This window comes from Eumetopias jubatus, unplaced genomic scaffold (genome assembly GCF_037043125.1).
Source record: "Eumetopias jubatus isolate StellerSeaLion01/CBP00866 unplaced genomic scaffold, mEumJub1_p1.0 scaffold_7, whole genome shotgun sequence".
NCBI lineage: Eukaryota > Metazoa > Chordata > Mammalia > Carnivora > Otariidae > Eumetopias > Eumetopias jubatus.
Window position 1 is genome coordinate 91,474,053 of NW_028274813.1, and position 18,310 is coordinate 91,492,362.

General features: G+C 42.9%; 1 protein-coding gene across 1 annotated transcript in view; it reads left to right on the forward strand.

Moving 5' to 3' along the window:
- Positions 1–2,950: 2,950 nt before the first annotated feature.
- The window catches only part of SLC27A2 (solute carrier family 27 member 2), a 51,294-nt gene continuing 35,934 nt past the window's right edge, over positions 2,951–18,310 (forward strand). The window contains exons 1-3 of the mRNA XM_028100228.2: positions 2,951–3,585; positions 13,510–13,719; positions 17,716–17,874. Coding sequence (XP_027956029.1) covers positions 3,108–3,585; positions 13,510–13,719; positions 17,716–17,874 — 847 coding nt within the window. The 5' untranslated portion in view covers positions 2,951–3,107. The remainder of the gene's footprint in view (positions 3,586–13,509; positions 13,720–17,715; positions 17,875–18,310) is intronic.

Sequence of the window (18,310 nt, forward strand, 5' to 3'; positions counted from 1 at the left end):
GCAGGGAGCTGGTTTTACTTGAAAATTGTAAAAGTTGGTATTTTATTTGGGGTTCTTAACTTTGTTTTGAAATGCTACTGGACTGAGAAAGCCAGACATCTATGAACCACTACCTTAAAGCAGAGTTAGGATTTAGAGGTGAGAGTTCAGGGGTGTTTGAAAGAAGCCAGAACAAAGCCGTAGAGAAAGGAATGTGCAGGGCCTTTTTTTTTTTTTTTTTTTTTTTGGAGGTTATAGACCAGATTTGCTAAAATAAGATGTTTTTGAAAAGGCATAGTTGGAATTAAGTTTTGGTCCATTTCAAAATATTTAATACCTGGTGATATTCTGCTTATAGTGGAAACTCAATAAATAGTTATTGAGTACAGTGAAAGTTCAAGTCAGATTCAGAAGAGTCAGAAAATAAAGTCTGAACTTCATTTATTAACCAGAGTTTCCCAGCAGATGTTCCTAGAATGGGTAACCAATGTGCTAAGTTACTGATCTCTTCTACCCCCAAGAGAACCAGGCAGGACCCAGTGCATGTGGTCAGCTCCAGCCCAGGTATATTTAAGCATGCTGTCCATATATAACAATTCGAGAAGACAGGAAGCAAATGGGGAGCCACTGAAGATGACTAGGCAGTGGAGATATAAGATGATAGAAGTATTTCCAGGAAGGCATTAGCCTGGTGGTAGATTGCAAGGTGGAGCCCAGGCTTGAAGCTAGAATCTTTGGGAAAAGGAGTTCCAAGATATGTAGGATTAACTCTACCCCAGCTCCACAGGTGAGCCTTGATTGGCTTAAAGCAATCAACATTTCTGTTCCTTAGGCCACAAAGACTGCTCTGGGGATGGACCCATAACCCAATCAGAGATTTTTTTTTTCTCTTTCAGAACTAAGAAAAAGATTCTTATATTTCTGTCTGAAGTTGACGTGGGAAGCATATAACCCTAAAACGCTGGTTGGCAGGCATCTTTGGATGATGAGGGGGAGCCTACATGAGAACAGAGGAGGTGGAGCAAAGAAATGGTGGAAGGGAAACAGGGTCCAGGTCCTAGCACTTAAGCCACCAATGAAGGCTCATCCGAAGCCTGTCCTACACCTGGACTCTGCGGTTGCTGCTTAAACTCCTATTTCTACATAAGCAAGTTTGGATCTTGTCTTCTTTCACTTGGAACTGAAAAACTGCTGAGGCACAAGGCTAAAGTGATCCTCAGAATAAGAGGGAAGAAAGGGAGCATTTGCAGTAGTCTAGCACTCTGGAAAGTAACTATTCAAAGACATGACAAGGGGGGGTCTAGGAGGCTACTGAAGTGACTAGCCGTGAAGAGACAGGGGTGGCATTGGGACGTCAAGGGAGGGCTGCTCTGAGCTTCAACATGAAAGAAAAGGTGCCCACAAGAATGGTTTCTGTCCTGATCCCTCCTTTGATTAACACTACAGTCAACTCGTCAGGGATAATCAAGGCCCCCAACACATCCCCAGAGAAATGATGCAAACCCATCACTCCAGGGTAGTGGGATCTGCCGTGAAAGATTCAGGAAAAGGCAAAGGAAGGGGTGCTTGAGCAGGTGCCAGGAAGAAAAAGAGGGGGCTAAAAAAATGGAGGGGGGAAGATTGTGAAAAAGAAAAGAAGATTGCTGAAAAGAACATGGATAGAAACCTAGAGAATAAGAGGGCAGTGAACGGTGGTCGCTAAGGAAGGGCCCCAGGGCCAAACAGATAATCAGTTTCAAAACTCATGAGTCACATACTAGCTCTCTTAATTTACCTAAGTGTCCCTTTCCTGTCTGTAAATGAGCACAAAAGTGCCCCCTTTAGATGACTGTGAGGCTCCCCAAAAATATATTACAGGGAAGCCCCTAGCAGAGTGTCCGGCAGGAGTAGGCATTCATTAAGCGTGGCTATCTCATAAGAATAAGATGATGAATGCAGGAAGACAGGAGAGGAAGAAAGAACACTGCTTTACTTGGATCCTGACCCTCTTCGATAGCAAGCAGCAAGTATTCACTTTATTTATAGAAGCAGCACTAAGGGAAATTAAAAGAGAGGATCACACTAAAAAAAAAAAAAAATTGGCTTTTGAGAAGTGCGAATGTTTACTTAATGTCCTCTGTGTTGCAATGTTCTCTGATAGAACCCCTTAGTAAATGTCTGTTGAATTAGGCTAACACTAGTTGAAAATCTTCAACATACAAGAGAGAAAAATCACTTAGAACAAAATATTAAAAGTCAAACAAGCATACAAACAAATGAAAGTCTAAAATCGCCGGAGCTTGATTTCAGCAGGCAGAGTGTGGCCCTACCTCAGGCCCCATCTGAACTGGCTGGGCCGGCGGAGGCCCGACTCCGACCAGTGTCCTGTCCTTACCCACAGCCCAGGGACTGGGAGGAGACGGAGGTGACAACCGCTGGTGCTTCTGTTCGACCTTGAAATCCTCGCCACAGGAGACCGCCCGGCACTTGGGCGGGGCGGGGGGGGGGGGGTGGTTGCAAATCTGAAAAACAGAGACGAGGTGGAAAGCTTCTGGGACCAGGAAGGGACAGGTGGGAATTCGATGTGGCAGTGGCACCTGGTACCCATTACTAATTAATAACCAGACTCTCTCACATTTATAAAGCGCTTTACTGATACTAACATTAAATCACTTCTGTAAGGCACTCCGCTGGTGGTAGCAATAAATAACAGCCCTACGCCTACACTCTCTCTTCTAAACTTCTCCACGTCCGCTAAGTGCGTCTTGTCATCAGCATTTTGACAGGGAAACTGTGCCTCGGAGGTATAAAGTACTTCGGTCACAAGACAGATCCCTGCTTCGTGCCAAGCGGCGGTCGAAACCCCGGCGAGCCGCAGTGCCGCCTTCCCGGCCCAGGTAGCGGCACACCCCCAAGGGGGCGGGCTCAGCCGTCCTCTCCAGCCCCGCACCCCCGCAGTCCACACACCGCTCCACCTACCCGAGAGCCAGCGTTGGTGCCCGCAGCCCAGGCGCCCCGCGGTCGCCTCAGCCTCGCCCCGCGCCACCGCGCAGCCCGCCTGCGGTACGTCCGGAGCCCTCCCCGCCGCCACGCTGCACGCCCGGAGCTCACCCACTGTCCTCGCGGGGACAGGGGGCGCCGCCACCGTCATGCTGCCTGCCATCTACACGGCCCTGGCGGGGCTGCTGCTCCTACCGCTGCTGGTGAACCTCTGCTGCCCCTACTTGTTCCAGGACATGCGTTACTTCCTGCGGCTGGCCCGAGTGGCCCGGCAGGTGCGCAGCTACGGGCAGAGGCGGCCGGTGCGCACCATCCTGCACTTCTTTCTGCAGAAAGCGCGCCAGACCCCGCACAAGCCCTTCCTGCTTTTCAGCGACGAGACGCTCACCTACTCGCAGGTGGACCGGCTCAGCAACCAAGTGGCACGGGCGCTGCGGGACCACCTCGGCCTGCGCCAGGGAGACTGCGTGGCGATCTTCATGGGCAACGAACCAGCCTACGTGTGGCTGTGGCTGGGCCTGGTCAAACTGGGCTGTGCCGTGGCGTGCCTCAACTACAACATCCGCGCGAAGTCCCTGTTGCACTGCTTCCAGTGCTGCGGCGCGAAGGTGCTACTGGCCTCGCCAGGTGAGCCCCAGGAAGCGCCCGCCCTGGCAGCGGGCTCCTCGGCACCGTGACAGACTCGCCCCTGCATGCTGTAGAGGGTTGGAAAGGGAAGTCCAGATCCGAACTGGAAGGGTAGAGGAACGCTAATGATCGTTAGAACGACCTGTTGTGGAAGCCGAGCCAGGCACTGCGTTAAGCACTAAGTGTTGCCTTTAATCCTAACAACAGGTGGGGTTTACTATCCAGCTTTGTAGATGAGACCACTGAGACCTGAGAGGTGACGCCTTATGCTCCAGGTCACAGAGCGGGGAGGAGAGGGGTTAACCAGAGCTATCTACCTCCAGAGTCCAAGCTCTGAACCTATATTGACAATATTTGCGTTAAGATGCAGAGAGCCTTGAGCGTGAACTCTAGAGGATCCAGAATGTTCTCATCTCTGCTGTTTGATTGGCTATGTGAGCATGAGAAAGTCACTCTCCCTCCCTGTCCCTTGGTTTCCTCCTCTAATAGAGGGTCTTCTTGGCTGCTTCCAACTCTCAAATGCTGTTAGCCTTTCTAGATTCTCACTGCAGAGAGAAGGTTACTCCACCTGCTCCCCAAGGAGAAGATTTTAGGGATCTGCTGCCGTGCCCTTGTCAGCCCCCATTACATCTGTAGCCCAAGTGACCTTTGGTTCTGGAGTTACCTCTTGCCATGCTTCAACAAACCTGAAATGGTAACTTCATGCTCCAGGGGTGACCGGGCCAAGAAAAAATCAAGAACCTGTTTCCCACAGGACTGGTGGTTTTCCTTCCTAGAGCAGGAATAAGGACTAGGAGTTGCTTCTCGCTCTGTCAGTAAAGGGAGGCCCAACCAGATGTGAGCTGAAAGATGGAGAAATAGGGGGCCAGGAGGCTTCACCTTTCTGAATGCCTTTCTGTGCCAACCCCTATGCTGAGTGCTTTTATTACCCTGAGAGATAGCATGTCATTACCCCCCATTAGACAGTTGAGAAAACTGAAGCTTAAAATTCTAGCCCAGGTCCATCAAACTTCAAAACCCACGAATTCCCCCATATCATGCTACCTTCTTCTACATGGATGTAGTGCTAGAGCTCGAATGGATTAAGCATCCTCTGCTCTTCCCCTACATTTCACAACTAAGGAAACTGAGGCAAGCTAAGCATCTTGCCTAGTGTCACAGAAAGATGTCTGTTCGCTTGCGGGAAACCAAGAAAGTTACCCACCTGTTTCATGTGGCATAAAATAATACAAAAAAATGAAGACTTTGTATAAATGTTTAAAAACAGGGGTTCAACTTAAAGACAGCCAAGTTATGTAAAGGGGATGGTCCGTTCAAGAAAATTCCCAACAATTTCTAGTTGCCTAAGAGACAACTTAACCTCTTAGTAACTGGAAGACTCTTAAACCTATTAGTTTACCTTTTGGTTCCGAAGAAAGTTATTATCACAGTGATCTTTTTACCCCTCTAGGGGGGTACTTAAATACTGTTTACCTGCATATGTACCTCAGGCTCCCTGTGCGGGAGGTCAGGAACTGCAGAGATTGGTTCTGTAATCAAGTCAGAAACACAGCCAGATATCTCCTTCCCCACTCAGGCAACAGTCCCCTGCCATTAAGCATTACGTTTAGGTCAGTGTATGTGGAGAGTATGTGAAATTTGGCCACTCACATCCAATTTGAACCAGACTTTCCTGTGCACCTAACAGCACTCTGGCAGTAAACTGACCTTTGAGAGAGGCCACACATTTGGAAAACATTCCATTTTTCCAAATCACTAAGAAACCATTGTATGCCATGCAGAATTACACTCTGACCTGCAAAGGAGATAACATGGAGTCCAAAGCTGGCTGCTTAGTAAAGATGCCAATGTGTAAATGTGTTGAATGGACTGCTTCTGAAAAGAATTATTTTCTTTAAGATTTATTTATTTGAGAGAGGGAGGAAGTGGGAGGAGGGGCAGAGGGAGAGAATCTTCAAGCAGACTCTCCGCTGAACACAGAGCCCAACATAGGGCTTGATCTCACGACTCTGAGATCAGGACCTGAGTAAAAACCAAGAATCAGACGCCCAACCAACTGAGCCACCCAGGCACCCCTAGAATTCTTTAAAGTTGGAAGGAGTCTGAGAGAGATTCTAATCCTATAATCCTCCAACTTTAATGAGTGTGTTATCCTTCAAAAAAAAAGTTTAGAAAAGAAACTTTAATGTGCACAAGAATCACCTGGGAAGTTTATTTTAAAAAACAGATTCCTGACCCCATTCCCCAAAAGCACTGAATCAGTAGGACTGTGGCGGGACGCAGTAATGTGAATTTTTATAGCAAGTCCCATCCCACCCCCAGATGAATTTAAAGCAATTGGTCTGAGGACAAGGCTTTGAGAAACAGTCCAATTTCTGCTTGTTTTATATCGTTGAACAAACAAAGGCCCTGAAGGGTGCTATCAATTGCCCAGAGTCACATAGCTGGTTAGCAATAGAGAGCTGGGGACAAAACCCATATATTTTGTTTCACTTCCAAGGCACTTATTCTACTACACCACCTGAACATAGTACATAAAAGTGTGACATCTTAGGGACATCTTAGCCACCGGCTCAGTGGTTAAGCGTCTGCCTTCAGCTCAGGTCATGATCCCAGGGTCCTGGGATCAAGCCCCGCATCGGGCTCCCTGCTCTGCAGGAGGCCTGCTTCTCCCTCTCCCACTCCCCCTGCTTGTGTTCCCTCTCTCACTGTGTCTCTCTCTGTCAAGTAAATAAATCTTAAAAAAAAAAAAAAGTGAGACGTCTTTAGAAATATTAGAGTGGCTACAATTCAACAGGGTTTGATTCTGTACTTTGAACTTCAGCCTTATGGCTTGTGGACTAGTGAGAGCTCTTGAATTCCAACTAGTTGTCAGATTCTGGAGTCTATGCAAAAGACCAGCGCAGTGGCAGTTATCATGAAGATTGATCCAGTTGCCATGAATCTTGGTGAATCTTCATAAAACTTAACAGGGCTCCACCCTGTCAGGAATTTCAGTACCCAATTATTGCTTCAGAATTTACTCTACAGAAGCACCCATCAATCAGAGAACATGATGTTCTCTCTATAGTACATTTCAGGGTCCTTCTCTGTAGAAGGGTATGATGTAAATAATTACATGAAAAAATTGCCTTCAACTATTTGATCCCATATCGATTTTGTCATTGATAGAAACCAGCTCTTTGGGCTGGTAGTTTTTCAAGTAATTTCCCAAACAGAGAATATGGGTAAGATAGGAAAACATGCAGGAGGACCCCCAAAATAGTAAATTTGCTTTGTTGCCATTTATGCTCGCATTCAGATCATCACTAAACTAGCTCTTCTACTGGAAGGCTATCCTAGGTCTCCTTCATCAGCTCACTGGCCAGGTCTACACTGTATGGGCCAGCATAACCATGCAAGGCTCCCACAGGTACTACTCTTTCACAGGCCTTAATAACAGTTAAAGATACTCTCTGTTGCAAGACTGAGATCCAGAGAAATTATAAAATATTCCAGATTACTTTTGACCTGGTTTTGCAAGGTTGCAAAAAATAAAATTGGACCTCCTTTGAACAATGGGATGAAGGAAAATGCTTTCAATAACTTTCAAAAGTATTGCCTCATTGCAATGATGGAGCATTTCATTATAAAACTAGTGTCAGGACCAAGGAGAACTCTTGTCATACAAACTTGAGGTCAGGCTGAGAGAAGCAGATGGACCAACAACTTAATTTGACATCAAGAAATGTTTAGAGAGTCCTCACAAGGTACAAGCTAGTTGCCATGATAGGACAGGGAGAAAAGAAGATGAATTAGTTCAAGGATCTTACAGCCTGGTAAAAGAACTAAGCCACATACACAAATGACTGTGACATCCAGGAGGATGTAAAAGGTATGGTAAGTCTGCTGAGAGAGGTACAAAGTGCCGGGTGGGGGGGGGTGGTGAGCAGGGGGTGAACGCTCCTGGGGGCATTAACCACTGAGCTTGGCAAGTGCAGCTGGGGAGAGGGCATTCCAGGCAAGAGGAGCCCAGGGGCGGTGTTCATCAGGTTCATAACACAGATGCTTCATTAGAGTTTTACTATGTGAGGGCAACAGCAGGCCGGACTTAAATAATGGTAATTTTTAAAAGCTATTTACTGAAGGTACTCTACTGTAGAGAAAATAAGGACTCAGAGAACTCAAAGAATGGCCAACAGCAGTGGCCTCACTTCCATGGAGGGAGATGAATTTCCAATGCCAACTTTAGTCAAGGGTCAAGGCATAGAGATACTCTTATCTTCACTCCTCTCCTCTCTCTGGGCTGTGCAAGGAATAACTTAGATGAGTTGTCTCAGTGCACTTTGTCTCAAAGGCTAGAATTCTCTCCTATATCTTTGAAGAAGTGCTAGTAATACCTAACACATAGTAGTCACTCAACAAATGTTTGTCAGATTAATGAGTTCCATTATTCTGGTTGGTTGTGACAGGTTTTCTTCTCTGAAGCATGAGAACCATTGGGTCAGGCATGAGGGCATGAAAAATGATGTTAAAAAGTTAAATATATTTGACTATTTGAGAAAATCCATTTAGATCCAATCTCCCCCAAGCCCAGCCTCATCCTACCAGACTTGTTTACTTCCCAGTTTACCTCTGGCAGTAGGCTGTAGGAGAGAGGTGTTCTCCTGGGGTCTCATTGCCAGAGAGGAAGTGGTCATGAGCATAGGGTGGGCTGGGACCATAGTCGCGAGGGTCTCTACATAGGCTGGTGGAGGACAAAAGCCTAGGCATCAGATGAGTAATGTACTCAGGGTCTAGGATCCCAAGAAGCCCAAGGTCTGAACAGAGAGCTAGCTTAAAGAGGCTCTCTAAAATTCTTCTTCTTAGCCTGCTCATAACTAAAGGTTGCAAGGGGGATTGTACATCTCCATTCAAAATAAACTAGCAGTTTACTAGTGTATTTGGGAACACTTCAGTTCTTTTTCTTTAGAAACAAGGAGGGAGAGAAGAGGTGAAAACAAACACCGCTTTAAATCAGGTGTTAATATTATTGAAACTTAAGAAGGATAGGGTTCAGATTACTCTGCACGTTGAGTGTAAGTGGCCAGTATTTGAAAAGGACCTTCCCACAGCCTCTGACCGAAAATAGGGAAGTAGATAGCTGGTAGATAGGTGACAGGTTGCTTACGGATATCAAATGGTAACAATTATGTAAGTCCTGATATGACCTGTTGGCCTCATGACAAAGAGCCCTTGATTCCAGGGCTATTTAGAAAGCAAGGGTTCCCATAAGTAAGAACTTTAAGAGAAGTGAAAAATAGTATTAAGAAGCTATATAGGTGCATAAAGGTAAGATGAGTATGTATTTCCCTGTTAAAGATTTACTTATTCCAGGTGGGACTTAACCTTGATTAAACATCTTTCTGACCTCAGGGTGATTTGTTCTGTGTGGGAAGGGGGAGGAGTGAATGCATGTCTCTATCTGCAGGGTGTCCTAACACATATTGTGTTGATGTACAGACCAGACAGTAGGTTATTAAATGCTATAATCCCAAACTGCCAATGTTAAAAATGCAAAATCACAGTCACAAATGGCATTTGAAAAACTGCTTTCAGACTGTCTCCAAAGACTGTTAAGAACCAGTTTGTGTTTGAGTTGCCTTTTTGAGTTAAGAAAAGATAAGCCTTCAATCCTGACTTGTCCACCTACCAAGCATGTCACAATCATCCTGAAATTTTTATCAAAACACATTTCCTTTCACTGCCTCCTTTTCAGATCCAGCTTTATTGATAAATATTTCTGGGGTGTTTTATTTAACTCAGTCAGATACCCATTCAATGAGACAATCAAGTAGCAGAACAAGCTGCTAGATTGAATGTCTTTCCTATCAGAAAGCTGCAGGGTTAGCCAGAAGCATCTTGCCACCTTGGTGATGGAGATTGGTTCAGCTCACCACCTGCACTGTCTCCCTGCTTTCTAGGAATGCACCCATGTGTTCATAAATTTCTCTTCTTCTCTTATTCAGGAAAGGAAAGGAAAGGAGAGGAGAGGAGAGGAGAGGAAAAAGGAAAGGGAAAGGAAAGGAAAGGAAAGGAAAGGAAAGGAAAGGAAAGGAAAGGAAAGGAAAGGAAAGGAAAGGAAAGAGAGAGAGAAACTTCACGTGCTACCTTGATTTCTTTTTTTTTTTTTTTACAAGACAGATTTTTAAGGGAGGGGAAGTGTAATCACTCAATATTCCCTCACTCAAGTATGCGCTGCTTTCTCTGAGGTTCTATTTCAATCCTCAACTTAAACGTAGACTAATGAGGAACTAACAGATCTACTCTACACCATTCAGGCCACTTGCTGTGAATACTGTTTTTCACACCCAAGCTTCATAAAGCTCAAGGTTATGCTTTTCAAAGAAGATGAACAAGAGATTGTCAATATTACCCTTCAAAGGTAATATTGATTAAAATTAAAGCTTTATTTAACAATATTGATTAAAATTAAAAGCTTTATTTAACAAGAACTGAGCAGGTCAAGGAGACAGCATCTTCTAAAAAGTAAGGCATGCTTTCAAAACTTGAACCTGAATGGCTAGTATAAGGATGCAGCAGGAATCCCATAAATCCAATATATTTCTGTTTATTTTGTATGTATCCTTCCATACATAGGCTCACTGAGCCTCTGTCTTCATTTGTAGAAACAGGATGACTGTTTCTGTATCACAGGGTTCTCGTGAAATTTATGTGATGTGATATATGTAAAGCTACTATACAAATGGAAACATTAAGGTTTTATTATCAGTAAGGATGCAAGGTGTAGTGGATGCTGTGATGGACTACCCAAATGCCCCCTTCAGGACTGAGATGCTCATTCCTCAGCTGCTGGGAGCTTTGGCAGTTGAAGCTCTTAGCCAAGACCCTCTCCAGGACTCACCCTTGCTTACAGAGAGCCACTGTGCCCAAGGTCAAGCGCTACCACCCTCAGGCTGCATCCAGTGACTGGTTCATGGGCAGGGGTGAAGGTTCAGCCCACTTCCCTTAGTTTGGGACAATCCTGAAGGGCCATCCCAGGCCCAGAGTCCCCATAGGATCAGAGAATCAGTTGAGTGATGTCACTGTGTGGCCACATCACTGTTCAACCTTGCCCTCTATCTAGTCTGCTTCTCTTGCAACCTGACAGATGTCACTACCAAGTGCACTCCTGCATGTAAATCTCAGAACACAGAGCTCCCAGGAGCTCAACCTCTGCCGAATAAAGCTTACGTGTCCTGGTTGATTGCCACTTTTAAGTAAGCAGACTTTACAGTAAGAATTAACACACACACACTAGACAAAATTTGTGAAGGAGAAAACATGTAAGTCTTTGCAGGGGGAAGGAAAGCAACAGAGAGAAGTGTCGCCAAGGCTGAGTCTTGAAGGATAAGCTGGAGTTTCCCAGGTGACCAGGGTGGAGGACGGCACTCAAAGCAGATGAAACCATCTGGACAAAGGTCATGAGATGTGAGAGTATGGGTACATTCAGTTCACATAGATCAGTGTGGTTAGAGGAAAGGGGACAAGAGATGGTACTAGGAGATGACAGCAGAAAAGTCCCCAGGGGTTAAACTGTGAATGAGCTCAGGACCTCACATGCTGCATAAGGAGAGTAGACTCTCCCACAAGGGATTAGCAGCCATTGAGAGATTTTAAGCAGGGCAGTAACAAAAAACCATAGTACAGCTGCTAAGTTGGAAGCAGGGAGAGGTCAGAGGCAAGGAGATTGGTCTTGGAGGCTACTGGGAAGATCAAGGTAGGAAATAATGAGGACCTGAACCAAGGCAGTGGCAAGGAATGGGGTGTTACCATTCCAGTTTTTATTAACAGGAGTATTTTTTGGTTAATATTTTGAAGTGCTCAAGGACTAGAGAGCAATCTGATCTGGTGAAGGTGGAAAACAACTGAAGCAAATAGAATCTTAAAGGATGATAGCCAAAAGAAACTCAAGGAGAAAACTCTTCATGGGTCGAGGCGCCTGGGTGGCTCAGATGATTAAGTGTCTGCCTTCAGCTCAGGTCATGGTCTCAGGGTCCTGGGACCGAGCCCTGCATCGGGCTCCCTGCTCGGCAGGGAGCCTGCTTCTCCCTCTCCTCCTACTGATCCCCCTGCTTGTGCTCTCTCGCTCTCCCTGTCAAATAAACAAATAAAATCTTAAAAAAATAAAGAAAACTCTTCGCGAATGGAAATATGATTATAGTGTGTTACTCTGCTCTGCAGTGAATAATATTTACATAGTCTTAATCTTGTTGATCCTGATTATTGGTGCTCACTTCTAGAGCCAACCCATAAACAAAGCTGGGAAGATGGAATTATAGTCTCAGAAAAGATGTAAATACTATGAACCTAGACAACATAAAGTGGGGATAGTGACTGTTGGGAGTAGATAGGGGAAGAACAAGGGTGGGGATCAAAATTGATAGGTCGAGAGGTAGCAGGAAAAGCACACTATTTGGTGATAGAGAGGCGATTGTCAGAAGAAACAGATTTTAAAAACTTGAAAGTGATCGCCTCTAGGCGACAGGTTTAGCTGTGAAGAGGAAAGGGGAATGAAACTGTTGATTTTCATTATAAATTCTTTTGTATTATTTGATTTCTTTTTCTCAGGTGCATGAGTCCTCTGGTTAAAATGTCTTAAAAGTTTTTTTAATGCATCTGTCCAGATGATATTTCTTGTTTTGGTGGAGACATCATACACAAACATCTGAAAAACAAAGCCTATAAGATGAATTAGGGATAGCCTCCCCAAGCTAATTCCCTGGGGTATTGGGTCACCTTCCTATTAAGAATAAGTATATTCAGTTCAGTTATCACAAGTTCAAGAGAAGTAAGCTTAAAGGCCATCTCATCTTGTGATTGAAGGGCACAGAAATCAAGCAGCAAACATGAAATGTGGTTTGCATATTAAATCAGTGTCTTTTAAATTTTTTTGACATTGGAGGTGCCTGGGTGGCTCAGTGGGTTAGGCACCTGCCTTCGGCTCAGGTCATGATCCCAGGGTCCTGGGATCGAGTCCTGCATCGGGTTCTGTGCTCAGCAGGGGGCCTGCTTCTGCAGCTCCCCCTGCTTATGCTCTCTTTCTCTCCTTCTCTCTCTCTCTCTCTGGCAAATAAATAAATTTTTTAAAAAAATAAATTTTTGATGTTGGCCTACAGTACAAAAATATATTTGTGACTCAGTACCCACACACCCACATAACTGACACAAAACTTAAAAAAAAATACTTACCTCTTACTATGTGTGATATACTCTGAAAACTTATATTTCATTCTACTTTAATTTTTTAAATGTTGGTCACTTCAAATGAATTTAACAATCCACTACTGTATTGTGACCCACAGTTTGGAAAACATGCTAATCAGTCCTGTTTTTTCTCAGAGCAGAAAATGTGCTTATGAAATTTGGAGCTTCCTTCTCAGATAAGCTGAACTTTCCTAGGGGAACTATTTGTTCCTGTTGTGTTAAAATATATATATGTACGTGTATATATAAAGTTGCCTTCTATCATCATTGTTAGTTAGCATGCCTGCCTTGCTTTCATCTCTTGACTCCTACCTTAAAATTTTCTTTTTTTATTTTTCATCACTGGGACACATGTATTAGGAATAACCAAGTTCATTTCTGGAGTACTTTGAGATGTATACCAGACTTGCATATAAGTAATGCACTTATATATCTTGGTTTTTATCCACGTGTCCATTTGTTTGTACAGATTTCAACCAACCTTCTGTTGCTAGGAAACCATTAACACCCAGCCTTCCCTCAAGTCTTGGAATCTTGCGATATTTTCAAATCTAGAAAATTCCATGTTTAAAATTGTGTAACTGTAAGCATATCTACACATTTCAGCAAAATTTATGCTGAAAACAAAATTAGTATAAAGTCTACTGCAGAACTTTACTGGACTAATTTAATTCATTTGGACTTTCTTTCCTTATTAAGAACTACAAGATGCAATTGAAGAGGTGCTGCCAAGCCTGAAAAAAGATAATGTGTCCATCTATTATGTGAGCAGAACTTCTAACACGGAGGGGGTCGACTCTTTACTAGACAAAGTAGATGAAGTCTCAGCGGAAACTATTCCAGAGTCATGGAGGTCTGAAGTCACTTTTTCCACTCCTGCCTTATACATTTATACTTCTGGAACTACAGGTAAAAATAAAGAAAGGATTCTCAAAGAAATGGACTTATCCTGAAGGAGTTAAATGTTGGGTTAGGTTTTCAAATGTTCTTTTCCTTTGGCAAAACTTATCAAATAACTAATACTTTAGAGGACTTAGCTCTTTGCCTGTGGGAACTGGTCTTATTTCATAGCACATGATCCCATTTGGGTTTCTCCAAGCTACGCATATTTCCCCCTAGTTGGTATGTAGAACAGAGAAAGAGGTTAACCAAGAAATACAAAAATAGTTATGATAATGGATGAAATTTGGCACTGAATAGGTTTTTGGAATTTTTTAAATGATTGTTGGATTTTGATTATCTTATATCCCAAGTCCATACATAATGTATAACCAATTAAAAATGGGACACCAAAGAAGATGATAGGACAATAATGGAGTTATATTTACATTAATGTTTTGACTGCTATCTTCCCAAGGAACGCTGACTTGGAGCTGTTTGGTGCTGTGGGTGTAGGATGGCTCTAGCCCAGGGCCTGAAATACTGTATTTCATCAAATCTAGGATACCTTCAACTATAAGCTGCAGCATAATTTTATGAGTCACTAATAAAAAAACACTGCCAATTAACAGTGTTATTGGAACAGCTATATGGGACAGGCAGTATTAAAGATAAAATTACTAGGCACACTCCTGTAAGCTTTATGGTCTTGTGTTCATACAATTCTCCCACCATCCTTAAGATGGGTACCATTCTTATTCCCATTTTACAGATCTAGAAACTGATGCTTAGAGAGGTTAAGAACTTCTCAAGGTAACTTGTCAGGATTCACCTTGGTAGGCTGACTCCACAGCTCATACATCTGACCTCTCTGCCACAATATTGCCCAATTCTTCCACTTAACAGATATGTGGTGCCTGCCTACTCTAGGCCAGGGAAAACATTATCAAAATGTAATAATATGAGGCCTTAGGGATATATTTAAAAGGAGGACAAGAAGCCAGCACCAGCATGCTGCTCATTATTATTAATATTGGAAAATTGAACATGTGAATCTTTTCTCTTTTGATTAAAATTTTAATTTAATTTAAGCAGGTAATGCATGCATGCATTCCCTTGTAAAACAATCAAACATATAGATAAGGCTAAAGGTTCCTTTGAGCCTTTTATCTCAACACCAGCCTATAGACACTCCTTCCTTTACCTCAACAGATCCTCAGCACCCATCTGCTCTCCCAGTTCCTGGACCTGAGTTTAACCTCAATGTTGACTTCCTTTCATACAATTACTTTCATTGAGTATTTTCTTTAAGTAAATGAGGATGGGAGAGGGGGAATGACATGTTAAAACCAATGCCCAGAGCATAATGTGTATCCTCTTTCTATCTGTCAGAAGTTATATATTGTCATGCCAACAAATGGTGGAATGACATAGTTAACCAAATGCTTCCCCTACATATAGACACTACCTTAATATATGGGACCTTTATCCTCATTTCCTAATAGAATGGTAAAATTAAGTTGTAAACTTTGGGAAATAATTGAGAAAAAATCAGCCCTTGGTTAGTTACAGGGAGTCCTAGTCTTAATGCTACATAAGTATAGAACTTCACAATGAAGGGGCGCCTGGGTGGCTCGGATGGTTAAGCGTCTGTCTTCGGCTCAGGTCAGGTCCAGGGATTGAGCCCCATGTCTGGCTCCCAGCTCAATGGGGAATCTGCTTTCTCCTTCTCCCTCTGCCTCTCCCCCTGCTTGTGTTCTCTCTGTCTCTCTCTCTCTCTCTCTCTCAAATGAATAAATAAAATCTTAAAAAAAAAAAAAAAGAACTTCACAATGTAGGTTTTGACAGTCAAATATAAAACCCACTTTAGGGAGAAAAAGAGATTGAACACTCCTTAATTTAATCCCACAGTTCAGAATTCATATTTAATTGGAAGATAATTGGGTTGATGTTTATTTTACTTTTCTCCTTATCTCTGAATAAAATATTTGCGAAGTTACTCTGGTAAAAGTTAATTAAAAGAACTTGGGGCGCCTGGGTGGCTCAGTCAGTTAAGCGTCTGACTCTTGGTTTCAGCTCAGGTGGTGGTCTCAGGACCCGGCATGAGATCGAGCCCCGCCCTGGACTCCACACCCGGCGAGGAGCCTGCTCGAGATTCTTCCTCTCCCTCTGTCCCTCCTGCTCGTGCTTGGTCTCGCTCTCTCTCTCTCTCTTTCTCAAATAAATAAATAAACCTTTAAAAAAAAGAACTTATTTAAGCAATTGGAAAGCAAAATGTTTTCCCTGTTCCTCAATCCTTAGCACAAAATTAGATCATAGTTACCATATATTCTTATTTCTTCATTAATACAAAATCTTAAATTAGGAAATTTCTGAAAGTAACTCAAAGCAGCAAAATATATGTATTTCTTTTCTAAAAATATATTTTACAGCTTTTACTATCCGGACAATTCTCTCCTGTGGTGAATACAATTGATTATTGGTGTTTTCTTCTATTTCTTAATATTAGTGTCGAATGGGGTTTTAATACTAACACAATGCCACTGGCCCACTGTCAAAGAAAATGAATTTTGAATTGTGTTTATAGTTATGGTAGTTTGCTGACCACACTGCTTTGCCTTATAATGAGTTTCTGTTACTGAGGCCATACCTAGCTAAGGTATCATCAAGTATGGAAGGATCTGAGTCTACAGAGAACTGCCTTCCTCCTTATAAAGTCCATTTACCCACTCAGGTCTTAACTTCTGGCCCTGGCCCCTTAGTAATGGCTTCGTGCCCTCCCCATGACTCCCTGACCTTCCATGGGAAACAATACAAGTATATCCTTTAATAGAGTCTTAGAAAAATGCCATATAAATTATACTTAAGAAATTGCAATATACTAAAACTACACTGAGATACCATTTTTCACCTTCCAGATTGGCAAAAATTCCAACATTTGAGAGCATACCTAGGCAAGGCTATGAGGAACAGGTTCACTCAGATATTGCTGGTGGGAGAGCGGACAGGGACAGCCCTTATAACTGGCAATGTGGCAGTACCTATCAAAATTACAAAGACATGTATCTTTTGACCCTACAGTCTCACTTCAGCAAATTTATCCTACAAATACAGCATCATCTATAGTGTAAACTACCATGTGGACCAGGTTGAAATAGCAAAATAGTTAAAGAAATTATAACACACAAATTCAAAGGACTTGATGCGACTGAGAGAGAGAAAGAAAGAGAGAGAATAAATGAATGAATAAATAAGGGAAATTTCTTTGTTAAATATGGACAGTTCTCCACCATACACTCTTAAGCAGAGAGGGAAAAGTGTAGAAAGGTCCCATTTTTTTTTTAATGGAGGAAAGGGCAAGAACAAATAAGCAACTCTTTATATTTGTTTGTATTTATATGAAGAAACTCTAAAAGAGGAGTTAAGAAATTCATAAAAGTGGTTATGAAGGAAAGCTATAGGAATGGAAAAATCTATTTAATCTCTCTGAATCTCAGCTTTCTCCTCTGTGGATTAAAGAATATAATTTTACTGATCCTGTTAATTATAAGAATTAAATGAAATTTTGAAAATACCTTGCAAGGTGGTAGGCACAGAGCAAAAATTCGATAGACATGCATGCCTTTCTCTTCAAATTACTACTGTAGTAACCATCTAATTCAGTGGTCAGCAAGCTAGGTCCATGGGCCAAATACAGCACCCCCCCCCACCTGTTTTGGTAAATAAAGCTTTATCAGAACATAGCCACATTCATTCCTTTATATGGCTGGCTGCTATCAGCTACAATAGCAGAGTTGAGTATTTGTAACAGAAACTGTATGACCCTGCAAAGCCTAAAACATTGACTCTCGGGTCTTTTACAGAAAAAAATTGCTGACTCTTGGTGTAACTGAATATGGCCCTCCCCTATGCAATTCTCGAACCACTGGATGATGGATCTTCCTAAGCCAGATCGCTCTCCCAGACCATGTGTCTGCAAATAACCAATCTTGGCTCACTCATGCCTTCTCTTGTATCTTTGCAAAGGTCTCCCGAAAGCCGCGATGATCAATCACCAACGCCTGTGGTATGCAGCTAGCTTTTCCACTGCAGTTGGGGTTAAGGAAGACGATGTCATCTATACCACCCTACCCTTGTACCATAGTGCTGCACTGATGATTGGCATCCACGGATGTATCCTGACTGGTAAGCTTTTTCCTCTCAACAAGGCACTGGAGTCCAGTACACAGTCACATGTGCTCCACGGGGAAAGTAATACAAAAGTTGGCTACTTTCCTATCTGCCAGGAACAGCATTTAATTCTATGTTAGTAACAAGGCTTTTTGGCTCACACATCACTGGCGAGTATCTAGAATAATTTATATTTTCTCATGCCTGCTTATCTGATAATATAATGCTAGAGTTGTTCAGGATGTCAAGGAGGAGACTGTTTTAAAATATTCTGGATGTTCATCCAGGTTAAGACACTTAATTCTAATCAGGTCCCATAATTAATTCCTCTCTGTCATTTCCATCCTCAGAAATCTGCATGTGGATCTCCATCAGCATCTGATTTAAACTTCCCCCTTAGTTGTCCCCATCCTACTTTGTTCTCCCCTGCTCCCACAGCTCCCCAGCTCTG